Source organism: Carlito syrichta, unplaced genomic scaffold, assembly GCF_000164805.1.
Source record: "Carlito syrichta isolate Samal-C Ts95f unplaced genomic scaffold, Tarsius_syrichta-2.0.1 Scaffold308847, whole genome shotgun sequence".
NCBI classification, from domain to species: Eukaryota; Metazoa; Chordata; class Mammalia; order Primates; family Tarsiidae; genus Carlito; species Carlito syrichta.
Genome location: NW_007252943.1, coordinates 1,537,653 through 1,565,622, shown reverse-complemented (window position 1 = coordinate 1,565,622; position 27,970 = coordinate 1,537,653). Strand labels below are relative to the sequence as shown.

Sequence of the window (27,970 nt, the reverse complement as noted above, 5' to 3'; positions counted from 1 at the left end):
CCGGGGGGCTCAGGCAATCCACTCACCTCAGCCTCCCAAAGCACGGGATTACAGGCTGAGCCACCGAGCCCGGCTTAACTTATTTTTTTGTAGAGACAGGGTGCTGCTATGTTGTCCTGGCTGGTCCCAAACTCCTCGGTTCAAGCAATCCTCCCACCTCAGTCTCTTAAAGTGCTGGGAGTACAGGCATGAGCCACTGTGCCCAGCTTCATCTGAAAATTACTTTTGTGTTTCCCATTGTAAAAATGAGTGTAGGCCAGGTGCAGTGGCTCAAGCCTGTAATCTCAGCACTTTGGGAGGCCGAGGTGAGAGGACTGCCTGAACCCATGGGTTTGAGACTAGCTCAGGCAGCATGGTGAGACCTCGTCTCTACAATAAATCAAAAAATTAGGTGGGCATGGTAGTGCACACCTGTAGTTCCAGCTATTTGGAAGGCTGAGGTGGAAGGATCACCAGAGCACAGCAGGTCGACACTGGGGTGGCCGTGAGCATGTCACTGCACTCTAGCCTGGGTGACGGAGCGAGATTCCAACACAAAAAATTTTTAAAAAGAGCCTATTAAGTACACAGGCTGGATAGTCAGTTTATCAAGCTTTGTGGTACATTCAAATCACCTAAAGAACTGCATATTTGCTTTCTAAAAAAGAAGCATCCCCTCTACCCAGGAACACTGATGTGCTGTGCTGAGGCCCACATGTTTTAGAAGTACTCCTTGGGAGGGAATTAATAAGAATCTAATAGGGTAACAGCAGATATCTGCATACATTGTGATAAACATAAATTAGTTTTAACTATAAGTTAAAAGCCCTGAAAAGGACATCTCTTTGGTAAAACTCTATGAGCAATTGATTAATTTAAAATAAAACATTCTTTAAAACTCCACTATTTTGACTAAATATTACCTACTATAATTTATTTATTTGTCTGTGATTTTGCCGCTTGCAAGAACTCCATACAAGGGTTCCCAAGTCCTGAGCAAGGTTTCGGAGGTTAAACCAAGAAGAGATTAAGGGAGTCAGGTGTTGGAATTAGGAGGAGAGGCAAAGAAATGTGTATCTCAGAAGAGACACTGACCAAGATGTGCTGGGAGGTGCAGTGAGTGAAGTGGAAACGGAGGCCCAGAGTGGGCACTGGGCAGAAACGCTTCAGTAGGCCTTGGATATTAGATCTAAGGCTCCACGAAATACCACTGTTTAGCACACAGGTGTGATGTGAGGTGAGTGATCACATTTTAAAAAATGCATTTGGAGCCGGGCTCAGTGGCTCAGCCTGTAATCCCGCACCTTTGGGAGGCTGAGGTGAGTGGATTGCCTGAGCCCGCGGGTTCGAGACCCGCCTGGGCAGCGAGACCTCATCTCTACAATAAATCAAAAAATCAGCCAGGCATGGTAGGGCATGCCTGTAATTCCGGCTACTCGGAAGGCTGAGGTGGAAGGATCACCGGAGCCCAGCAGATTGAGGCTGCGGTGGCCAGGAGCGAGACTCCAACTCAAAAAAAAAAAAAAAAATGCATTTGGACTAAATAACTGCTAAGGCTTTTAATCCTGGTAGCATGTTAGTCTATGATCTACCCACAGATTTTTCTAATTTTGTATTTCATTCAACAAAGCATTTCCAAGCATCTCACAGTGTGGGAAGTGAGATAACTCAGGACAGCATCGTGGGCATCTGCTAGGATACTGGTTTGAATGTAAAAGGGCCACTCAGGTTGCAAGCTTTCCCCACTCTAGGTAGACAGACACATGGCATATGACTATGAACAAAAGAAATATGCTTCATCTAAAAATAGAAATGAATCTATGGAATGGCAAAACTCTTTAGAACACAGCTTTGTTGACCTTTTATAGGCAACACGGTAGCCTATCATAGGTTAAATCATCTGTTTTTGGCTAATAAATCTGAAAATTTCCCATGTTTCCCCAGAAATGTATTCATCAGCTACAATTCATGAGGAACAACAATGAAAAACCTACAGCTAAATCCTACTTTTGATGAAATACAATGTGTTCTACCTACAACTACAAAGGCTAGGATATCTCAACTCTCCTGTTCAGCATTATGCTAGAGGTGCAAAAAAAGCAAGAAAAAGAAATAAAGACATATAGATTGGAAAAGAATAAAACTGCCTATATTTACAGATGACATGATCATGGATATAGAAAATCCTAAGAAATCTAGATGTAGACTGGGCTTGATGGCTCAGCCTGTAATCCCAGCAATCTGGGAGGCCAAGGCAAGTGGATTGCCTGAGCCCGCGAGTTCGATACCCACCTGGGCAACATGGTGAGACCCCCGTCTCTACAATAAATCAAAAATTAGGCATGGTAGTGCGCACCTAGAGTTTCAGCTTCTTGGAAGGCTGAGGCGGAAGGATTGCCGGAGCCCAGCAGGTCGAGGCTGCGGTGGCTGGGAGTATGACACTGCACTCTAGTCTGAGTGACAGAGTGAGACTCCAACTCAAAAAAAAAAAAAAGAAATCTAGATTTGACATGTAAATTTAGCAAGATTGCAGTATAAAAGATCATATTAAAAAATCTGTACTTTAAGTGGCAGCAAAAATAATCTAAAGTAAAATTTGAAATTTCATTCATAATATCAAAAACTAAAATACAAAAGAATAAATTTAACAAAAGATACACTGAAAAATACAAAATGTGGCTGAGAAATTAAATAAGACCTCAATAAATGGAGCAACATATTATGGGTTGAGGTATTGTTAAGATGACAATTCTGTGAACTTTTGTAAACACGGGTAAAATATTTTAAGTGTAAAAAGACTTCACAATGAAGATATATAAGTAACTACTGAACACTTATCATTTAACCAGGCAATTCCACCCCCATGTACATATATACCCAAGAGAATCTAAAACATATGTCCACACATGACTTGTGCAACAATGTTTAGAGCAGCTTTATTCATAACAGCCCCAAACTGACAACAATCCCAATGTTTTTCAACTGGTGCAGGACAGACATGTGGTAAATCCATACAATGACATACTACTTAGCATTCGAGACAAATGAACTACTACTGACTCATAACATGGATGAATCTCAAAAACAAATGCTATATAGACACAAGACTATATATTTTATGACTCTATTAAAATTCCAGAAAAGACACAACTACAGCAACAGAAAGCAGATCAGTAGTTGCCAGGGACTAGGGTGGGAGAGAATAGGGATTGACTGGAAAGGGGCATGAGGGCACTTTCTGGGATGATGGATATATTCAAAAATCAAATTGGGTGATGGCTGCTCAACTTACATAAATTCACTAAAACTCATTCAACTGTAAAATGGGTGAATTTTGTGGCATGTAAATTACATCTCAGAAGCTGTTTAAGAACACCTTGCTAAATAAATAATTAAAACTATTTACTATTGAACTAAAATAAAAGACATCAATAATTCATTTTCTCTTACAATAATCCAGTTTATCCCCCATAAAAAAGTATTCTAAACAGGATAACCTATCCAAATAAGCTCTGACAGAATTACTAGTGTGCTGTTATTGCTGCTAAGATCAGACTACAAAAGTAGCTGCAGTCTTCTAAAAAGATGAAAACTATGTGGAAACTATTTTACATCATGAGACAAGCATCTCCTGTCAGTAGGGTGGGGATATGACACAGGCAGCAGAAGCAAGACATGCCCTATACACCTCTTCTTATAAGAAGAGTTTAGCCTTTGATGCTCCTTTGCTTAGGGAGGGGAAGCTCTTTATGTTTTTTATCTCTCTCTACAGTTCTGTCAAAGGACATATGGTAGGCTGGATCTCTGGGACCGTGCTGCACTAATAGGCTAAATACATGGAGTTCATGTTTAGCAGAAAGTTTGATTTATTTTGCTCTAACACCGCAACTTGCAATTTACAGAGGGACTAATCTATTTGGTTTTAGACTAGAACGCTTGTACATTAAAGATGAAATGGGGAATACAGATAGCATAATTTGTGTTTGGGTAAGAGAATAATGAGAGAAATAAAGGTATATATAGATTGGAAAGGAAGAGAAGAGCAAAGGGAGAAAATTTTATCCGTATTTGTCTCAAGATTTCCAGTTACCTTTAGCTTTCATAGATACAATAATTCCCATCAAAAGTTTTCTTTTCTTTTCTTTGGGAAAGTGGACAGGACACCACCTTCTCTTGAGCCACAGATAACTATACACTCCAGGTGCTGTTTTAGGAGTACTGGAGAAGCATCAGTCTTTCATCAGCAGTCTTAACATAAAGATGGGAATTCCTAAAGGGCTGGGATATTTTGTTTGACCACGTTCTCTCTGTGTAACACATGGCACAGCATGGACTCTCCACTCAATGGCAGTAATAATAATGCTTAACCATCCAAATCAGTTTTGGTTTGATCTCAGGTTGTTTCCCTGCCATAGCAGGATTTTCTGATGGATCTAGGCTAGAACTTTGTTAAACAGAATAAGGCTTTTTAGAAGAACATATTGTCTCACTTTCTTTCAGAGACACAGGACAGAATGCCAAATGTTCCTGGATAGGTTCACACTTGGATGAGAATTAAAATAAAGACACAGACATGTGGGCTGAATTTTGATGCTAGTGAAATGAATCAGCCTGGTAATTTCATGTCCCTAACCGACTTCATAATCACTGCAGCCCCCTGCCCCACTCTGGACCTTAGGCTATCACTATTTGTTCACCTTGCAGCACCTGTAGTGGCAGCGACAGCTGTGACACATGCACATTCCTTTTCACTTAATCAGTTCACATTCTTCCCAGATCATTCCCCTAAAAAGATTCAACAGCCTCCTTGGCTTTCCTGAATGCTGAAAATTTTTTTAAAAAGTCAGATTAGATAATGTCAAACACATCTGAAGCCACTAATGGCTTCACTATAAACCAACATCTAAATTCCTCAGCCTAGAATCTGGAGTCCATTTTCTTCCTTCCTAACAGTCTTTCCTCACTAACTCCAAGGCTGCATCCAGCTCACAGAGGTCATCTCCAGAACATCAACTAGGGCAAGGATTCCCTCTTTGCCCACATCTGAGTCCACTCTTCCTTTAAATCCTCAACTGTAGAATCCTGTTCAGTCTTCTAGTTGGAATTAATCTTTTGCTCTCCATATCTCTATAACACATGACTTAGGTCTTGGTAAATGCTCATGGTAGGCTGTTCCAGGTACCAGTTACCATATGTCTATGACTGCCTTCCTCTCAGACCCACCAAATCCCTACATGAATGTACATTAAAATCATCTTGGGGATTGCCTGAGTCCACGGGTTCGAGACCCGCCTGGGCAACTTGGTGAGACTTCATCTCTACAATAAATCCAAAATTAGCCGGGTGTGGTAGCGCACACCTGTAGTTCCAGCTACTTGGAAGGCTGAGGCGGAAGGATCGCCGGAGCCCAGCAGGTCGAGGCTGTGGTGGCCGGGAGCGGCCACTGCACTCCAGTCTGGGCAACAGAGTAAGACTCCAACTCAAAAAAAAAAAAAAAATCATCTTGGGGATCCGGGCAAGTATCTGATTCCAGGATTGGAGAAAGGTAAGTACAAGATGTATCTAGAGCATGGCTGGGCACAGCGGCTAATGCCTTGTAATCCCAGCTCTTTGGGAGTCCAAGGACGGCAGACTTCCTGAGCCCAGGAGTTTGAGAGCAGCCTGGGCAACATAGAGAGACCTTGCCTCTACCAAAAAAATAAAAAATGAGCCAGGTATGGTGGCATGTGTCTGTAGTCCCAGCTATTCAGAAGACTGAGGTTGAAGGATCACCTGCACTCCAGTCTGGGCAACACAGTGAGATCCTGACTTAAAAAAAAAAATGTATCTGAAATACATCCTTATGCCAAAGAAGCACATGCCCAAAAAATGACAGTAAGCATGACACAAAAGCACAGGAGCCAGCTTGAAGGAACTTCTACTGGCCAAATCCAGGACAATTTGAACACCAAAATAATTAAGTACAGTCAGACTTCCATATCCATGGGTTCTGTCTTCAACAACCGCAGATCAAAAATGTAGTGAGGTCTATGACAGTTGCATCTGTACTAACATATAATGACTCTTTTCATTATTTCTTAAACAGTGCAGTATAACTAACAATTTACATAGCATTTGCAGTGTATTAGATATTATAAGTAATCTAGAGAGGACTTAAAGTATATGAGAGGATATGCATAGTTTATATGCAAACACTGCCATTTTACATCAGGAACTTGAGCATCCTTGGATTTTGATATCTGAGGGGGCTTCCTGAAGCCAATACCATGCAAACACCAAGGGTTGACTGTATGGTAATAAATCATAAATGACTAAAAAAGACAAGAGCCCATGAGTCCATACCAATGGCAAATACATGGGGAGAGGAGGAGGTATTACTTACAGAAGAATGTTGGTGCCAAATGGTAAATGCAGAAGAAGTGCTAAAGTTAGCAAACTAGCATTTTGCAACCATCAGAGTATAGACTAGTTTTGGTAAAAATTATCAATGGATACAAAATCTAGGAGAAATTTTTGATGACAAAGCATTTACTTGGTCTTAAGGTATCTTTCCACAGATTGTTTATTAGGTGCAAGGGGAAAAATAATAACTATATAGTGGAAAAATTAGACAACACTTTGACTGGGTGGGTGAAATCAAATTAACATTGGCAATGAGGGCCTGAAAGACATCTGTGCTTCTTTGAGAAGGATATATTATTACTTATGTAGTATTCTAGCTAGGAATACACAATCTAAGTCAAATGATGAAGAAACATCAGACTTTGTGCAACAAATAAGGAGTATTCTATTACCAAAAAGGCAGGGGGTAGATAGAGGGCCATATTCTTTTTTAAAAATGTCAATATTATAAAAAACAGAAAGTGAAAATGTTCCAGATAAAAAGAGTCTAAAGAGATGTGACAACTAAATGCAACACATGATCATGAACTGGATCCTATATTGGAGGGTAAAAAAATTCTTTTATAAAGGACATTACAGGACTAACTGGCAAAACTGAAATACAAACTGGATTTGATGAATGTATCATATCAGTATCAGTTTGCTGAAACTGATGACTGTGCTGTGGTTATTTAGAATAATATATTCTTAGGAAACATCCACTGAACTTTATAAGGGTAAAGGGCCATAAGGTTTACAACTTACTCTCAAATGGGACAGAAAACATATTTATTTCCAAATAAAAAGTTGAAAACAATACCTGGGGACTTTTTCTGACAATTGTTTGGAGTAGGACCCAGTTATTCTTTTTTTTTTTCTTTCGATAACAGGATTTATTGAGAGAACAAAAAGGCTCCCAGAGTGGAAGGGAACCCAAGAGAGTTGCCCCATTCTTTTTTTTTTTTTTTTAAAGCTTCCTAGGACTGAGAACTGCTTAGAGTGTCACCTGGAAACTTGTTCTATTGAATCAGAACCTCTGGGGGTGGGTACCAGCAATCTGTTTTAACATACCTTCCAGGTGAATTTTAATGCCCACTCAAGTTTGAAGCTACTGACCTAGAGTTATGAGGGCCTAGATTCTGTATTTCTAACTCCTATATGCCCCACAAAACCTGACAAGCCGGGCATAGTAGTTCACACCTGTAGTACCAACTCTTTGGGAGGTGGAGGCGAGAGAATTGCCTGAACTCAGGGGTTTGAGATCAGCCTGAACAACATGGCGAGACCTCGTCTCTACAATAAACCAAAAAATTAGCCGGGCATTGTAGCATACAGCTGGAAGGCTGAGGCAGAAGGATCGCCTGAGCCCAGCAGGTCAAGGCTGCAGTGGCTGTGAACACGCTACTGCATTCTAGCCTGGGTGACAGAGTGAGACTCCAACTCAAAAAAACCACCAACAACCTAAGAAAATGCTTTGCACATAGTCACATTTCAAAAGTGCTTGCTGAATCTGGTTATACAGTGAATGATAAGGCAGAAATGACCACTGAGGCACTTGGAGATGATAAACTACCCCAGGGAACCCAGCTAATGCATCACTTTGGGTTTCTAAAGTGAACAGAAAACTTATTTTGAAAATAAAGGATGCCAGATTACTCAGGAGGTTAGTAAAAGCTCTACTGTCCCCAAAGGGAGCATATCCACTTACAATTTGTAAAGTCACCATCAAATGAAAACATGCAAAAACTTATGCAAGCTCTCAGACTAGCACTCAAAAATTAATTCTGTGGTTCTGGCAAGCAGTGCACAGTGAAAAAAGTCAAGCTGTGTGTATCACACACGATCTGCTTAGAAAAGACAGCATTCACGTGGCTGTGATGTGGCCCAGATTTGGTGAAGATGGCCAGATTTCAGAAGAACATCCTCTAGATGGCATTTCAGGAGACAAGACTCCTGCAATGAAAATTAGCTGATCAATTTGCCTAGTGAGTAGAAAATGAAACAAATAAATTCATTTTTATGCAATTGTTTTCCATCTTGAGAAGTTAAACTGTTGAAGATGCTCTAGGATGCAGGATATCATCTCAGCCTTGCTGCCACATGCCTTTTCTAATTGGCACTCTGAAAGATTTTACAGGAAAAGGGTGTTACTCTAGTATTGTTGATTTAAAGGTTATCTAGTCACAGCAAGGCAGAGGAGAATTTCTCTTCAAAATTCACCTCCTTATTGAAAGCCCATGGAGAGTCTTGGCAATTAACAATTCCTATCACCTCTAGCTGTTCCCAACGTGAGAAGGCTCAGAACTCGCCTTACAAATTGCTCTTTTGAAGATCAAAGGGAAGCTGAATGTGTCTGTGTATGCTGTCGATGCGACTGTAATTTAATGGAATTTTTAGAGAAGGCTTCGCTGGCAGTGTTTGGATGACAGCCCCCAGGGGGAGGATTCAGGGGAGCTTGGCCACTCTTCCTTTTGGAGCATCCTCCCTGCCTTTAATTGGCACCTCATTAGAAATTAATGAAAATGACATCCTCTGTTCTTCCTGCTCCAGGCATTGAATGCTACAAAAAGGCCCATCACAATTCATAACACATTCAATTTATATAGCAATGACTCTTAAGCATTATTTATGAGATGTGAATTTCTTGTCAGCAGTTAATAACCTGTACAAAATGGAAGAAAAGATTGTGAATATATATATATATAAAAAGATTTTCTTTAGTGAAGAAGTATTCTGTTTGAGTTCAAACTACCTTCCTGAGTCTTCACTTTTTGTAGTAAATTACTGTGTTTCCCCCCTCTAACATCTTTCGGGGCAGTTAAATGTCTCTCCAACATTCCATGCATCCTCAAGGAAATTACTATACAACTTGCCCTTTCCTAGAGAGATCAAAGCAGACAGGCAGGAGGAACACAAGCACTAGCTATTTGTCAAAGATCGTCCCAGGCTTTTTTTAAATGGCATTTTCCCACTGCTGTCCTTCATCTTCTTTTGGAGTGTGGCAGTTGACTCAAGTCATTTTTTCTGGGCACATAAATGCAATACTCTCAGTGGGCCAAATTGAACTTCCAGTTCTCTAGGAAGACTATATGTGGAGGGACGGCAGAAAGTTCAGGGCTTTCTTCCCCAACAGAAAAATCAAATCTCCCTGTAATAATACTCTCAGAATTGGGCACAAGCCAAGGGACTAACGTGTTAAATCATTTAAAAAGAACGCACACCTGGGGCAAACCCAATAGGCACCTAGCAACTCAGGCTCCTGCCCACAAGGGCAAAGAGCATGGCAGAAATTACTCAAGATTACCAGAGATTACTCAAATTGATCTTACTTGGGTGAACATGAATCTAACGTGTACTTCAGTTATTTTCAGTTGGGTCCTTAGACCTTAGGAAATTAGGTGATCTGTATCAAAGTTGAAGGGTAAACTGGGAGACTTGGTTACAATACCTTTAGATCTCAGTGCTAAATTGTGCAATCTCTCTCCTTGCCTGACAAGGAGAGGAAGCATTAGTCACTGCCAGGGGCAAGACAGCATACTCCATAGCCCAATTGCTTGATCTCCTATGGCAAATCCTGTATAATACCCAGGGTTCAGTTACTTTCAAGAAGAAACAAGAGAAGGTACAGAAAATTCCCATGATTCTAATTTAAGAACAACCAAAGGCCTATGCTATGAGAGTAACTGCCAAAATGACCAAGTAGGCTCACAACACTTCAAACTGAACTGCTAAAAGTCCAGAGTCCACATGAAGAACAAAGCAAGAATTTGCAGACTACAGAAGATTAGACAGATCCTTCAGTATGGGGCAAAGTTGGTTAGCCATCAGACCCCCAGAGTATCTGTGGCTAACCACAATAGCCCTGCCCTACCTCACCAAGAATTTAAAATTACCTAGCAGGGTTGATCTAGACTCACCTGGGCCCTACCACAGGCATGAACACAATTAAAGTCTGAACATTCTGGTGACAGCCACTGCTCCTACCACTTATCCTAACCTTCTTTACAGTTTTCCACAAGTTTAATAGTATAACTAAAATGCTACCCCTCAACCCAAACTTCTCTGATGACCCTTGGACTCCCCGTGCTAGTCCATTTGTGAAGATGAATACACACTTTTTATCTTGTGGAGCACCACACACTAGAGTGTGTAACAAGCAGATATCTGGTCAGGATAGGAACAGAAGTTTCAACTTGGTTTCCATGAGAAACTAGTACACTCTTCCTTCTCATTTCCAACAGGGCAGATAACCAAAGATCAGAAGTAGCAAACGCTGCCTCTTTAGAAGATAGAGAACGTTCAGTGACTGCAGCTATATAACTGCAGATAGAACTGTTTAGTCCTGACTGCCAGCAACAGTACTTGTGGGAGATCCATGGCTATCCCAAAAGTGAAAGGACCTTCTAAAGCTGATTTCTCAGGACCAAACATACAGGATTCTCAGAGGCTAGAGCCAGTGTCAAAGTCTGCCAGAACAATTTTACAATATTATATTAAAATCAGGAAATAAAACAAGGACAGGAAAACTGTAAATCAGCCTAAAATAATACAGCTACACAATTTTGTTCCTATGTTTCCATGATATATGTGGTCAACAACAGAGAAATTAGCTGTGGGTAGGCATGAAGTTTTTAAAAACATACATCCTTGTGTAGCAATTCTAAAAAGTAGCATTACACCTGAGAATATAGAGGGAAATGTTACGTTAAAGTTATTTCAGGCTGGGCTCGGTGGCTCAGCCTGTAATCCCAGCACTTTGGGAAGCCGAGGTGAGTGGATTGCTCGAGCCCATGGGTTTGAGACCAGCCCGGGTAACTTGATGAGACCCCGTCTCTACAATAAATCAAAAATTAGCCACGTGTGGTAGCAAGCACCTATAGTTCTGGCTACTTGGAAGGCTGAGGTGGAAGGATTGCTGGAGTCCAGCAGGTTGATGCTGGAGTGGCCGTGAGTGTGCTACTACACTCCAGCCTGGGCGATAGAGTAAGACTCCAACTCAAAAAAAAAAGAAAAGTTATTTCAAGGTATCAACTGACTACATGAAGTAAAGTGCAAAGAAAATAATTTTCTAGTCAAACCTTAATTTTAAAGGAATATGGAGACAAAATCTTCCATTTATCGTAAACAGAAAGAAATTCATTTACAATTAATTTATTATCTGAATTTTATGGTACACACTCCAGAATTCTGCTAGTTTGGTTAACTTCTACAGTCATGAATGGGAAGGAACCAGAATCCTAAGTGGTGGGGAAAAGCTGAAAGTAGTGAGCAAGGAGAATGGAACTCTCAGGAAATAAGGGCAAGACAAATTGGGGATGTTTCTGTCTTTTATGCATGTGTGAAAAGAAATGAAAGATATGTATTTATTTATTTGTTTGTTTGTTTTTGAGTCGGTGCCTCACTCTGTCGCCCAGGATGGAGTGCAGTGGCACACTCACAGCCACTCCAGCCTTGATCTGTTGGGTTCAGGTGATCCTTTCGCCTCAGCCTTCCAAGTAGCTGGAACTACAGGCATGCACCACCAAGCCTGGCTAATTTTTTAATTTATTGTAGAGACGAGGTCTCACCAAGTTGCCCAGGCTGATCTCAAACCCATGGGCTCAGGCAATCCTCTTGCCTCCACCTCCCAAAGTGTTGGGATTACAGGCATGAGCCACTGTGCCTGGCTATGAAGGATGTTTAGAAGCAAGAATCCTATGCTCTTGATTTTTCAAGCCCCAAACCTACAGTACTCAGAAGAAGAATGACTTTAATTTCCAGAGTTGTGCCAGAATATTAAGAACACAGTCTCCATCATGCTACTGGGGGAGATGCTTACCACAGCGACACGATCCCAATTCCTGCTGTACCAGCTCCAGTTTGGTTTGGCACTGGAAGCACCGACGTCGACTCTTCTGTTTGGATCGGTTTGTTTCCTCGGACCGTTCAGTGTTCTCCAGCAGTCTTGGCCGTTTTACTGGTGAAGCCTCATTCTCAGACTGTGAATCTGACCAAAACAACACATTTGGGAATCAGGATTAGTGCTTGGCCTGGCAAGCGCAGAGGGTTAATGTACTGCCAGACATTCTTATGACCAAGGGTACAGCCCTTGTCCAGGAAGGAACTGGACCCATGTGAGCAAAAGAGTCAGTTCTGACTTGCTTTGTTTACACTCCACAAACTGGGACAAGCATCTACTCTTGTTGACTTCTAACAAGCTAGGTTTCAGCTGGAGAGGAGGATGGAGATGGCTCAACAAAAAACAGTTCTGGGTTATTGGGTTTTCTTTGTTGTTGTTTTTTTTTGCATTAAGGTCTTGCTCTGTTGCCCAGGCTGGAGTACAGTGTGGCATGATCCTACCTCACTGCAGCCTCAACCTCTAAGGCTCAAGCAAGTCTCACACCTCAGCCTCCTGAGTAGCTGGGACTATAGGTGCATACCTCCATGCCTTGCCAATTTGAGGTTTTTTTATTTTTCATTTTTGGCAGAGACAAGGTCTCACGATGTTGCTGCCCAGGCTAGTGTTCAACCCCTCATGATCCTCCCACCTTGCCCTCCCAAAGCACTGGGATTACAGGCATAAGTCACTGTACCTGGCCTGTGTTGTTGTTTTTAAAAATAACTTAGTTTCCATAAGGAGATCATTTCAGCTGGAAATGGGATCCTGTCTTTATACTCCTTCAGTGGGCCCTAGATGTTTACTGCCTGTACTGGTTATTTACCTCTTCTTGGGTATTTACTTGTCCTCAAGTAGACTGCAATTCTTTAGAGAAGGGCTGTGTCTAATATATCTTTCTATCACTTTGCTTTCATAATTCCATATCCAAAGCCAGTGTTTGATGGGTGATCTATAATCTTTTCTAGTAAAACTACCCATGTTTCTATTTCTAAACACGTAAGAACCAGGTTCTAATACTGAGTATTAGTCCAACCTGATTCAGAATGAAGGAGCACCCCTACTTGTCCACAAGGAAGCTGACCAGAGCCTCCACATTGGGTGGCACAGAGGCAGCACTTGGGGCCACACCATCTTCAAAATGGCAGGTGGAGGGCGTGCACTGTGTGACAACTTGTGTCTTGCATTAAAAAAATAACTAAGATGCAATAAAGTTCATGTCACAGGCAGGCTGTAAATGGCTGATTCTTTCCCCCAAAAAAGGGCAGCAGGAGGCTCTTTACTCATGGAACAGCTGCCACTGCAGAGTGAGGATGTACCTCTTGCCAAGTTCCAAAGTTGCTTGTGCTAAAGCACCTCTAGAAGGGAATCTCCTAAATGGTCTTCTTCAGAATAATCCAGATGCCACCACTTCTCAGTGCTCCACCACCCTCATTCTGACCTAATATCATACAGCCTAGGTACAACAGAAGCCTCTTAAAACTGGGCTCCCTGCTCACTTCCTTGTCCCTACAGTCTAGTCTCCACATAGCAGACAAGTGGATCATGCTACCTCCCTGCTCAAAACCCTCTAATAGCACACCTTCCCAGAGTAAAAGTCTAAGTATTTATTTTGACCCTCAAATGCCCTGCATGATTTGCCTTCCCCTCATTCTCATCTCCTGCTGCTTTCTTCCCATTTGTACTAACCTCCTTTCCTTATTGTCTCCTACCCATTGGGCCTCTGTACCTTCTGTTCCCTTTGTCTGGAACACTCTTCATTCAGATGTACACGGAATCTTAGTTCTTTAAAGTCTTTCCTCCGAAGTCACATTTCCAATGACGGCTTCTTTCCTGATCATCCTATCTAGAGCACCTAATCCCCACCACTAGCACTTCTCCTCCCTTTTTCTGCCTTATATTCCCACACAGCATTTATCCTTAACATTATCCCCTAAAAGAATGTGAACTCCAAGAGGGCAGGAATTAAGCCTGCTTTGTTCACTGATGTGTCCTCCATGTCTACAGCTCAATAAATATTCATTGAAAGAAGGAATCTTCTCCTTGGCAGCCCTGATTTTCTATGTAAAGTGCTGTGGTGAGAAGCCAAAGTCTGTAGGGTTTTTTTAGTGAAGGCTGTCTGCTTTGCCCCACCTTCCGCACCTCCCTTCCCTATGTGTAAGGAAGATGCTGCACTTCACTCAAGATTGTGCACTAGCCTGACAGTGGTGATGGTAGTTTGTTTGCGGTCCCCCAGCCCTATGGCACTGTGCACGGGCATACAGAAGCTACGCACCATTCTCAGCAACAGCAAACTTCACTTTTCATCTCATTTAATTCTTCCAGTCCTACATGACATTTTCCCCTAATACAAACCAAGTAAATAAGGCCTGAGATCAAGTTCAGCCTATTTCCCAGCTCTGAAGAGCAAAACTGCCCAGACCCAGCTGGTGTGGCGACTGAGGCAGCCACAGACATGTCAGGCCCCTCTCCCTTCTACAAGAGCAACAAGCAACAATCTAAATGTAAGTCATTACAAAGCAGCCAGCCAAAAGGTAGTCAACTTGTATGAACCACAATGCTCTCTAGGGTGTCCTTTTACACAAAATAGCAATGGCATCATTTGTATTAATAACCCTATTTATACATACAGTTTTTGGTTACAAGAAGAGAAAATTCTAGAATAAAAGCCGTAACAAAAAATGGTTTGTTAGGAGACCAGGTCCTAAATCTGAGGCATTCTTGTAAGGGGGTAGGTGTCAACATAAGAGGTCTTTTCATTATTAATATGGTTAAAATATGGAGGAACTTGGCATGATGCCAGCATGTCTCTAATGTGCAAGAGGACCACTCAGTCCCTGAGCCTCTTTCATTCACATCTCTGATAGAACTGAGACTGTGTCTGGAAATGCAGAGTTTGCACTCAAAGATCTTTTCACATAAATCTGTCCCAAATCGCCAAACGTGCTGTCTACCTGCAAAGCACCCACCTTCATTTCTAAAGCAAACCTGTGCTGCAAGGAGAAGACAATTTAATTTCAACATGGTGATGCTGACCATAAGCTATTTTTAAATAAGCAAGGGAGTGACAGGTGAAGAAAATACTCCCCCCCCCCACTTATTTTTTTAAGAAAATATTTTTAATGTATGATTCCTATGATTGGGAAACAGAATTCATATCTACATAATCATAATCATCACTGATCATCACCAAGCAATTCACTTTGATGGGACTGCCAAAAGTTAGGAGGCCTGTCCAGTCTTGACTTCTCTTCCTCTTAATCCCCTCACCTTATCTGACCAACAAGCATTCAATAGCAACACTAAAGAATAAGTCTAGCTGGTCTCATGCTGAGATTTTCCTTTACCCGTTTCACATTAATAATATAAAGACCATCGAGGTTGTTTTGTTAGGCAGTAGGCATGGGGTATTCTGAAGGCTGTTCCTAAGGGAGGTTTCTGATGCTGCCACAGCTCCTGGCTATACTGAACTGGCCACCTAAAGGAACACAACTGAGCGCTAGTCAGTCCTCTGAGAGCCAATGTCCTGGCATCTGTAAAGCCATCCATGTATACAAAGTCTGAGCCACAGAAAGCAGCCTTAGATGACTCCAAATCAAGATGGATGAAATGTCTAACAGAATGTGTTATTTTTTTAGACTCAAAGAACTGTCCCCAGACATAAAGAGACGCACTCCTTTAAGCTCTGGAATGTACCCACGCACCCTTCCCTCAGTCGAGGGTCTATTAGGTGCCCTCTAATGTGCCCTCCCACAAAGAGGGAGGGAAAATGAGCTTCCAAAAGTGTTACCATCCTCAACATGCTGCTATTCAGGAAGGTGACTATGTTACATATAATTTCTTAGAGAAGGAAACCATTCTTTGGCATTTTCTCACAAGTCAACTTAATGTTCTAATTAGAAGCTGATGAAATAAACAAAGGATTATCATCATCTGCATAGGAAATTTACATCTCCTCTGCTAACTACTTAATGAAACCTTGTGCCATAAGATGAGTTGCCTAAATAAGAGAAACAAGATGTCCAGGACAGGGATTCTAATTACATAATAATGAACTAAATAATTCAACTATTCAATTATAAATTTTATGTCAATTAGAAAAAGACTATCAGAACAAAAAAATCCACACATGATTACTATTAAAGGAACAGTGTACTGTCCATATTTGAATAAATTAAATTTTGATTATTTGCTTTTTGCTCATAAATATCATTCCTGCTACCTCTAAGCATTGCCAGTTTCCTGGGCAAAGACAAAAAAGCATCTAACAGTCTACTTGCATACTCTGAAGTTGGCCAGTAAGGGTTAAACATGGAGAGAAAGGTGAACAGAAATAACTCTTACACACAGCTCTAACTGTCAGAAGAAACAAGTCCTTGCAAGGAGCATGCTCATTAGCAGCAGGAGGAGCTGCTGCAGCAAGTTGGAAACTGTTCCCACCCCAGGAGTTAAGAGTGACTTCTAATTAAGGTCCTTTACAAAAGGCCAACAAAGCAGATTTTTTCCAGTATGCTTTTCCTTAAGAACATTATCTAGTGTGGGTATACCCACATAAGCTGCCACACTCCCGGCCAGGTTCAGTTTTTGGTACTCACCAGACTCCCCTTTTCCCTGCCAAAATTTAACAGAATAAGAAAAATATCACATCACATCTTCTAGTCAAAAGAAAGTCTGATCAAGAATCATAATGTGACTAAACGAAGAAGAAAATATTAAGAAAAAATATTTTTGCTTATTAGCTTTCTTGGTTTGAAAGTAACCATTGCTTCATTTGACAGAGAAACAAGTGCCATACAGTTGTCCTCCAGGACCCCCTGAGGATACCAAGATCCACAGATACTCAAGTCCCTTATATAAAACAGCACAGTATTTGCACATAACCTATGCACATCCTCCCGTATATAGCTGCCTCTTAAACAATGAGAGGGTTATAGGTGCTGACACCCTGTGCAGCTAAAAATCTGCATATGACTTTTGATTTCCCAAAAACTTAACTACTAATAGCCTGCTGTTGACTACCAGCCTTAGTGATAACACAGTTGATTAACACACTGTATGTTATATGTATTATATATTATATTCCTGCAATACAGTAGGCTAGAGAAAAAATGTTATTAAGACAATCATAAGGAAGAAAAAACATTCACTATTCATTAAATGGAAGTGGATCACCATATTAAAGGTCTTTTTCCTTATTATTTTCAAGTTGAACAGGTTGAGAAGTAAGAGGAAGAGGAGGGGTTGGTCTTGCTGTCTCAGGAGTGCCAGAGGCAGAGGAAAATCCGAGTATAAGTGGACCTGCACAGTTCAGACCCATGTTGTCCCAGAGTCAACTGTACCTTTAAATTATCTCTAGATTACTTATTATACTTAATAAAAGTAAACGCCATATCGTTACACTGTATTGTTTAGGGAATAATGCCAAGAAAAAGGTCTTTACATGTTCAGTATAAATGCACCCTTAAAAAATATATATTATCAATCCATGGTTGGTTGAAACTATGGATGTGGAACCCATGGATACAGCAGGCTGACTATACAGTGATTTTTTAAAATATACAATCTTCTGAAGAGAGGAATTCTTCTAATTATAATTTCCTAGCCAATCGCAGAAAGCTACTGGTAAGACTTTCAATTTAGGAACACAGTTTAACTGGAAAACTTGACTGGAGACAACAAACGGAGCTACTTCTTTTTAAATTCTGTTTTGTCTATGACAGAAATGCACATTTGCTCCTTACTGTCACTGTTCTTGTCTTTATTACTCATGTTCTCTCCCGAAAATTTCCAAATAAATTGTGTCAGGCCTGTCAAAGCTGAACCCCAATCTCTCTTAATCTCCTGTCACTGTGCAGCTAGGAGGCTGCACACACCCAGGCTGCTAACCATGCTGTGGATTTCTGACATCTGAGGAGGGCTTAGACCTCTGTACAAGCCAACACTCACAATACCAAACTGTAGAGTGGGAGAAGCAGAGTGCAACAAAGAAGAAAGCCTTTTCCTAACTCCCTTCACCCACCCCTTCCCTTACTTCTGGAAAGAAAGATGAATCTGTTTAATCTCAGGCTCTATGACAGCTTTTGAGGTACTCAATCAGTTTTTTTAGAACCTATCACAGTCTCTTGACAGATTGACATTTATGATCCCAATAGCCTGTGCAAACATCAGTTAAGAGCAATAATTAATGAACCCTCACACATCACTGCTGTCTCTCCTTCAACCATTTAAAAGGAGCTTAAGCTGCTAAAACCTCTGTCCACAAAAAATACCACTCTCTCACTGGAAAAACTGATAAAGATGGCCGAAAACCCTGTTTTACAGGTACTTTCCCTCTATGTCTCTCCTCATGCTTTGTCTTCCGAGTGTACACAGGGATTAGATTCAACTTCTCCTGACACTTTACTCTGTGTGCCAAGAAAGACTGGAGGAGAGAAAATTCCCTTGTCACCCATTAAAAATTTTTTCCCACTTTGGGATACTCCCTTCTTTTCTTATCTTCCTAATGGCCTTAGAATAAATTTTGGAATAACATGTGTGTTGAAAAGCCACTATGCAGGCCGGGCTTGGTGGCTCAGCCTGTAATCCCAGCGTTTTAGGAGGCTGAAGTGAGTGGATTGCCTGAGCCTGCAGGTTCGAGACCCACCTGGGCAACTTGGCGAGACCGCATCTCTACAACAAATTAAAAAAATAGTCAGGTGTGGTAACGCACGCCTGTAGTTCCGGCTACTTGGAAGACTGAAGCGGAAGGATCGCCGGAGCCCAGTAGGCTGAGGTTGCAGCACAGGAGTGGCCACTGCACTCAAGTCTGGGTGACAGAGTGAGACTCCAACTCAAAAAAAAAAAAAAAGGTGCTGTTTCCACCAAGAACCTATCAACTAGTGAGGACTTACTAAAACTGTGTGTAAGACTGGCAAAATTGTTTTCATTTTTGTAGGATGCTCATTTAGAAGTTAAACTTCCTAAAAATACAGAATAAGTCTTCTGTCTACTGTAGTTATTTGAAACTTATTTAAAATTTCAAATTTACCTCTCATAAAATTATATAACTATTCTGAGCAGATGGGCGTACCTGCGACTGTGGCCACTTCCTCCTAATGTTGACCTATAGTTGAAGAGGTCTGGAAGGAAGGGACAGGCCAGAGACTTTCAAATACTGTTGTACCCCAATATCATGGTCTCCAAAGTATGGATGACTTGCCTGGGGGTTAAACTGATCTGGCCCAGGTCCTTTGTCAGGAAGACTGAAAACAGGTGTCCTTTATAGAGAAACACTGAGCATAGGGGTGGGGTTGGGAGATGGGTAAAGATGAATGAGGCATTAATTCAAATAAGTTTTCTAAATTTTTGTCATAAAACACACATACAAAAAAGTCAAATATTCCCATGTGAATCATCTCACCCTTATGAAGCTTAAGGGCCCTCTCTGTGGGTGTTTTTCATCTTCTAATTGTTTAGCCTGTCTGACTTGAATGCAAGCTTCCAGGGTAGGGGAAGAATCAGTTATGTTTAGTCCTCCATTAGTGCTCAACAACAAAATGATGATGGGGGAGGAAGAGGAAGAAGAAAGAAGGAAGATCTCTATAACAGGACAAGTTCCTAATGATGGCAGTCCTGAGGTGAGAGATTGTCATCCTGCTCCAGGTTTAATGTAAGGAGAAAATGTTTGTACATTTATATTTTGCTGTTTAAAAAAATCAGTTTGAATGCATAACTGAGTAGATGCTAAAATTAAATACCTGATTTGTTTTAAAACTTTTTGTTTCTAGTTTAGCATCAGCTTAATTCAGTTTCCCTCTCTCCCTATCATTTAGTTTCTTCTACCCAAAGTTTAGTCTTCTGACTCATTACTCTCAAGGCAAATCCTTGAGCTTATAAATAAATAAATAACTTGTGTGCCTTATTTTAATTCCTCTGATGTGAGGCTAAATGAACCCAAAGCCAGACTTCTTCTAGTATACTACAACAAAGAGTGCCCAGAGAAAGCCTCGTACTATTTCTTTCCCCGAACGAGTATACTATGTGTTCCTCAATCAGGGTTAAGTCAGGTACTAACAAGTGTGCAGAAGGTTCTGGAGGCTAAAGAAAGCTGCCTTAAGAAAATGGCTTACAGCCGGGCTCGGTGGCTCAGCCTGTAATCCCACGCCTTTGGGAGGCTGAGGTGAGTGGATTGCCTGAGCCCGCGGGTTCGAGACCCGCCTGGGCAGCAAGACCTCATCTCTACAGTAAATCAAAAATTCAGCCGGGCATGGTAGCACATGCCTGTAATTCCGGCTGCTCGGAAGGCTGAGGTGGAAGGATCACTGGAGCCCGGCAGGTCGAGGCTGCAGTGGCTGGGAGCGGCCACTGCACTCCAGTCTGGGCGACAGAGTGAGACTCCAACTCAAAAAAAAAAAAAGAAAATGGCTTACAAAGGAAAGAGAAATAACCCCATTTACAAAATGAGCTACTAGAAAATCACAGACAAGGAATTCTGCATAAAACCATTATTATGAAAATTGCCCTTAGTTCATATTTGAAACATGAGAGGAGCAAGTATCTAATGTTTTAACATCAATTCAACCAATTTTTGCTCAACTCTATTCGCTGAAAGAATTATTATTTATCAAGATGTCTGTACTATGATATAAAAAAATCAATTAAATATTGTATCAATGTTAAGTTCCCAATTTTGACAACTGTACTGTGGCTATGCAGAATAATACTTTGATTATAAGAATTACACACTGAAGTATTTAGTATAAAATGGCATCAGTTTTGAAACTTACTCAAATGGTTAGGGATATGTATACAGATGTATACAAACCAACACAAACAGAGAGATAAGGACGAGGTGGCAAATGTTAACCATTAAGGAAATCTGAGCAGGGGTATCTGAGAATTTTATGAAATATTACTGTAATTTCACAAGTCTGAAATTATGTAAAAAATGAAAAAAATTACAACTATATTCTAAAGCAGCCATACATGGAGAAAAATGACTGGAAAAATGCCTACTGAATCCTTTCCTAGAAATGTTGACACTGTTTAGGTCTAATGGGAAAGTACATGACAAAATGATTGTAGCAGGTAATCAACAGTAAGGTCAAAGCTCATGATTCTCCAGGCTTGTAGTGAAGTAAAAATTTACCTTCCGGTATACTTCAATGATTAGTCATAGACTTTTTACAGGTCATCTCTTAGTCTATACTTCCTCCAACCACCATAAGGACCTATTTTTAATTTCATCAATTACTGAAACTGCTGTTCCAGGAAGGATGATGACCAAGACCTTAAGATGTGATTTTAATCTTCCAGAAATAGATTTATCAGCAGGACACCAAGGAAAAAGTAGAGCTGAATCTTGTCAATTACAGGAACTATCAGTAAATGCCAAGCTGGAAAATAAATTCTGCTACAGTTAACACCTCCCATTCAAAGCAATACTACACAAGTTCTCACCCTGATACAGCTCTTTTAAAAGCCATCTTGCATATTTGGACATATAATTCAAGTTGTAATATAATAATATTATCTCTGGAGAAGAACTGTCCAACTTTCTCTAGAAAAAAGGCAGCAGTACCCAGTTCATTTTCTTAAGTAAATACATATGAACCTTGGCCCATCAAAGTAAAAAAAAAAACCTTAAAAGATTGCCTACTATAGACTCTTTCTTGATTCCCTGCTAAAGTAACAGGAAATTAGCACAATCTGAGTTAAATGCCCTATTTTCTGGTTTATATATGTATACATTTTTAATAACTTTTGAAAGAGTGGATGGATGTGGGAAATGCATAGCATGTAACTAATTCCCCCATCTATTGAGCTAATAGAGATGTGATTTATTTAAAATTCTGAGTTGTGGGTCTGTTATTGGGAATGGTTTTCCAAAACACTGTGGGTGGATACTGGTAATGAAACAGAGAATTCAGAACAACAGAGAGCATAAGGCCAAATATGCTTTTATAGCAGAGTATGTATATGCACTAGAAATAATTATACATATACAGTGGGAGGCTGGGTAACTGAGCCCACAGAGACACTTGGCTATTCAGATAACGAATCACAATTTGAAGTTCCCTATGACAAAAATGCCTTTCAGGTTAAACTGCCTGCTTTGTAATCATAAACCAGCAAATCTACTGGCTAAAGTATCTTTTCATGCTGTTGGTTTGGATGCAACAGCCAGTCTTTCTTACCAAGATTTTAACTACAAGAACATTAACCCTCTGTGGTCCCTAAATTGTGATTTGCCCTAGAAAGAAGAGGAGTTCTCAATTATAAGTATAAAAGCTTAGAGAAGAACTCAGGAAATAGGAGTATTTATTTTTCTTAGAAGGCAAGCTTGTGAAATTTCTGCAAGGATTACTTTCCACCTATATATACATTAACGTTTAACTTTTAAAACAAGGCCTAGAAAAAAAAGCAAAACAACAACAACAGAAAATCTGATTTTTCCAGTTCCAATTCTCAATTTTCTTAAGAAAGAATGAAGGGCTTTCTGCCATTCACAGCCCTCAGCTGTTCAAGCAAGGGTTGCTAGTGGCTCTACCTCCTTCCCTGACTCCACTGCCCTTCATCTCCTTTCCATGTTTGCATTCTCCAACCTAACTGGCCTCAGTCCTTATTACTGGCTTCCACTTCCATCTCTTTTTCCACCCAGACTATCTGAGTGAGTTCTCATCAGGTTTCTCTTCACTTTCATTACATTCAAGATCATCAGGTACCATTTGTCTACATCTCTATTACCTAGTAAGCAAGCATTTACCAGACATTATGTTAGGTGCTTTAAATAGGTTATCTTATTTCCCTCATTACAGCAGTATGGTTGAGTCTATTATTATTCATTCTATTTGATAGAAAATAAAATTAAGGCTCACAGACAGGTCCAGCAACTCTTGTAGTTATGAGGTTGGTGAAAGGGGACATTGGAACGTGAATCTACTTGGTAGCCTCCAGTGCCCACGTTCTCAATCACAACCTCTGTCCACTTCATTCCCTTTATAAAGGATGAGGGGCTTTAACTTGGGTACATTCTCCTCCCCTAAAAGCCTAAAAACCACACCATTCCATTGAGGCTACCCCTTCCTTCTTTTACCAATGATTACATCAGAGATCAGCCCTGACTTTGTCCCAGATAACTTTTAGTGTAAGAGAGTGAACTAAACACTCACACTTTTCTCTGATCCCTCCTCAGACCCAAGTGAAATAAAAGCACAAAAATAACATAAAGAGCTTTCATTAAAATAACTATGTTTAACATAACCAATACATAAGAGTTTTTAAACAAATTTCTAGAACCTAATAGAAAACTGGAATGGGCAGAGGCTGAAACCTGGTGGCTGCAAGACACAGTGTGCAAAGAAAGTCTCATGAGGCTCTAGACTCAGAAGCAGCAGGAACAGGGAGACTAGAATAAGAAGCAGGGCAGAAAGCAAGGGATGCACTGGAAGTGCATGCACAACAACTGGACTGGTCTGCACCTTCCATCCTTGGCTGCTGGTCCACACATACCTAGCTCTTCTCTAAATAACTGAATAGTCTGTCTTGGCAAAGCTGCTTCTATGGTCTCTTATAGTAAAATTCTCCTAAATTTGAAAACCTGACAGTTCTTACAACTAATTTTACCAGTTAATACTTCTAACCCCACTTCCTCCCACGCAGAGCCCCCAATAAAAATTCCCACTCAAGAAAGAGACATGGTAGAAAACAGTCCTACCCTCCTCACTTATCCAGCCCCCCTTTCTTAAAAGTCAACAGAAAATCGAGCTTCGCCAGGCAAATGAGGAGAATAAAGCATGAGAAGACCAAGATGAACAGAAAAACTGTCCTTCAGGTAATCACTGATGACTCGGCAAATAGGAGAGCACAATGACAAATCTACCCACTAATTAATGTGCTCAGAAGACATTACTATGTATTATTATACTCATAAATAAGAATAGGATTCTATACTATGAGAAAGAAACCATCAGAAAACAAGTGAGTTCAATAAAGTAGGATTATTGAAATAAAACTAAAAGAAGACAAAATCAACAGAATCACCCAGAAAATAGAAGAGATTGAGACTATGAGAAAAGAGTTAAGAGAAATTATCAACATAGCAGTTCTAACACCTAAATTATAAATATCCCAGAAGGGTAACAGAAAGTGGGTTGGGGATGAATCAACGACTTCCAGAGCTGAAGGAGGGCATCGGTCTTCAGATGTAAGGAACCTAGAAAGTATTCGACATCCTGAATGAGAAGAAAGGATGCTCACTAGACACTTCACTATAAATATGAGAACACTAAGGATAAAAACACAATTTTAGGGGTTCTAAAGCTGAAAACAATCCAGATGTATTACTTATAAAAATGAAAATCAGTGGCATTCTATTTCTCAGTAATAACAGAATGCTAGACAACAAGGAAGCAATGATTTTCATCCAAGAATTTTTACACTAACTTTCCATCAAGATGGAAGTAGAAAAAACATATTAAGATATGTAATAACTCTAACACTGCTTCTACTAGGCATTACCATGGGGGTGTATTTGGAAAAATTAGAGAATAAAAGCAAGCACAACCAATGACAGGAAATTCTAGAGTGACACAGTAGATGTAAAGAACATCTAGTGCAGACTGGAGTGGACAAATGGTGGGCTCCAAGAAGGAGGTCTCAGGTAAAAAGTATAAATACAAAGTTAGGAAGAGAGTAGTGACATAAAACCAAATACTGCAGGAAAAAAGAAAGGCAGTTATAAATGCCAAGGGGAAAAAAAACTGTTTTGAAGACTTACAATTCAAATATAAAGCAAACCAGTATGTAGCATGATTTTTGAGCAACTGATGGAATATAACAAAGGATCAATTTGGCTTTGCTGTAAGAACATTCTTTTTCAGTGGCTCAGAGATTGTAACATTAAACCCAAAGGAAATGTGTGTGTGTGTGTGTGTGTGTGTGTGTGTGTGTGTGTGTGTATACTCGGCAAACAGGAGAGCACAATGACAAATCTACCCACTAATTAATGTGCTCAGAAGACATTACTATGTATATATATATATATATATTCTTAGCATATAACTAGGCAGCCTGGCAGGGAGCAACATTTATAGAGTCACAATAATATAAATGCCACTTATTGGCCTTTCAATTTTATATTTTATATTCTTTTTTTTCTCTTTTCTTTTTCTTTGAGTCAGGGTCTCACTCTGTCACCCAGGCTGGAGTGTAGTAGCATAATCACAAATCACTGCAAATTCAATCTCCTGGGCTTGGGCAATCCTGTCTCAGCTTCCTGAGTAGCTGGGACTACAGGTGCACAACACTATACCTGTCTAAATTTTTTAGGGTTTGTTTTTGTTTTTGTTTTGTAGACATGAGGTCTCACTATGTTGTCTAGGCTGGTCTCAAACTCCGGGGCTCAAGCAATCCTCTTGCTTCAGCCTCCCAAAGTGCTGGCATTACAGGCATGAGTTACCATGCCCAGCCCTGGCCTTTCATTTTTAGAAACAACCTATGGACATAACATGGAAGATGTTCAGGCTTATGGTTGTAGCCTGAACATAAATACAGGTGGACTATCCTAATTCAAAAATTCAAAATCTAAAATGTCGCAAAATCCAAAACTTTAAAATTTCTGGACCATGGCACGCAAAGGAAACGCTCACTGGAGTGTTTCAGATTTCAGATTTTCTGATTTGGAATGATCAACCAGTAAACACAATGTAAATATTTCAAAACCTGAAAAAAGTTGAAATCTGAAATATTTTTGGTCCCAAGCATTTTGGATAAAGGATATTCAACCCCAGTAATTAACAACCATGATAGTATAAAATTACAAGCGTAGCTGCCAGGAGATATGGTGAGGAAACATCTCCAATCAGAAGTACTAACATCTTCATTAAGAGATGGTGCTGAAAACTGATAGATCAAGAAAGAAAAGAATGAAAACCAGTAATAAAATACCAAGCACTAGGATAAGAAACAGTGTGAGCTAAACCTTCATATTTCATGCCAGTTGACATTTTAAAAAGTAAGGATTTAAGCATTTTTTTCCTCCCATAGTTACATGGTAGCCTACAAAATGAAGGTACTAAAACAGAAAGTGTCAAGAGAAAATGCTGGTCGGTTTTGTGGAGTAGGATCATCTCCAGATTATTACTTTCTCATTTAAGCTGTTCTTTGGTATGAGGTCCCACCGTGTATTGCTTTTGCAAAACTGAAAACTTATGATTAGAAAACAAAATGAGCACCACTTGTTCTCTCTTTGCTCTTTTGTTCTAGTCTAAATGCAGCACCCATGGTGTCACTTTAGTCCACTATAAATTTAAACTACTTAATGACAGCTTGGATTAGCTACTACTTGGAGATTCCATTTTCCCTCCACCATCCACAATAGTTCTGTTCTTACAAACTCAGCTCTCTGCTGCTACTTACAGTTGATGGTATTATCTATTTCTTTATTCAGAAAATGGTGACCACCTTCTAAGATGAGCTCCCTAGTTCATTTTGTCTTAACTGTCTATATTCAAAGAGAAACTCTATTTATATCTGTATTTCCTTCCTCATACTCGTGGAGGGAAGTAATACATCTACGTTTTTGTCGCTAATGAATCTTGTTTATATACTTCCATTTCTCCTCTAGTATTTCCTATTTCTCTTCCTGGATCTCTGGTTCTCTAGTTCTCTGTACTTTAATAAGAGCAAAATGTTTCTCTATCTTAACTACCTCTGCACCAAGAAATGCTTGACCCCAGCCACCACCATTTGTTGGTTTTTAATGATTCAACTCCATAATAAGTGATTTCTATCTGCTGCCTTTATTTCCTTGCTATCAAGAGCCTCCTGAATGGCCTTGGGCTTTGATTTCCTACCACATTACACAGACTTCTTTCAGGTTTTCCACTCATCTTCTGCTAGCCATAAGCAAGAGCTTTCCCTGGTCTTTATATTCCCTGACCCCTCTTGCATGAAGATCCTGTAGGAAGTTCTCTACTTCCTTCAGTTCCTTAACTCACTGTCTCCTCTCTCTTGCCTTCTAACTTTAGTTCCTAGCCCCTAGTTCTGCATTCATTCCCTTACCCTTTAATCACTGCTTCTAGACTGAAGATCTCCAAAACAGTCCAGTTTTTCTGTTTTTCCTTTTTTTTATTCTTGAGTTGGGATTGGTCTCTGTCTCCCAGGTTGGAGTGCAGTGGCACAATCACAGCTCATCACAACCTCAACATTCTGGGCTCAGGGAATCCTTCCATCTCAGTCTCCCAAGTAGCTGAAACTACAGGTGTGTGCTACCATGCTTATGTATTTTTTAATTTTTTGTAGAGATGATGCCTTACTATTTTGCCCAGACTGATGACAGGACTATAATAATCTAAAAATTAGCTCATCAGAAACTGAAAGTGGTTTCAATCAGTTTTTCTTCCCACTCCTTGCCTGACGTCAGTCTGATCCTTCCTCCCTCAGTTCTCTCAGTTTTATCCTTTGCATTCTTTCTTCAGCCAACTCTAGTCAGTTATCAAAACCTGCCAATTATTCTTTTTTTTTTCAGTTGGAGTCTCACTCTGTCACCCAAATTGGAGTGCAGTGGCCGCTCCCAGCCACCGCAGCCTCGACCTGCTGGGCTCTGGTGATTCTTCCACCTCAGCCTTCCAAGTAGCTGGAACTTCAGGCACGCTACTATGCCTGGCTAATTTTTTGATTTATTGTAGAGATGAGGTCTCACCAAGTTGGCCAGGCAGGTCTCGAACCCCTGGCTCAGGCAATTCTCTCACCTCA

General features: G+C 40.4%; 1 protein-coding gene across 1 annotated transcript in view; it reads right to left on the bottom strand.

Moving 5' to 3' along the window:
- Window positions 1-27,970, bottom strand: part of ZFAND3 (zinc finger AN1-type containing 3) — a gene marked incomplete at its 5' end in the record, with an annotated part of 85,787 nt that overhangs the window by 24,107 nt on the left and 33,710 nt on the right. Inside the window, one exon of the mRNA XM_008066159.1 lies at window positions 12,179-12,346. Coding sequence (XP_008064350.1) covers window positions 12,179-12,346 — 168 coding nt within the window. The remainder of the gene's footprint in view (window positions 1-12,178; window positions 12,347-27,970) is intronic.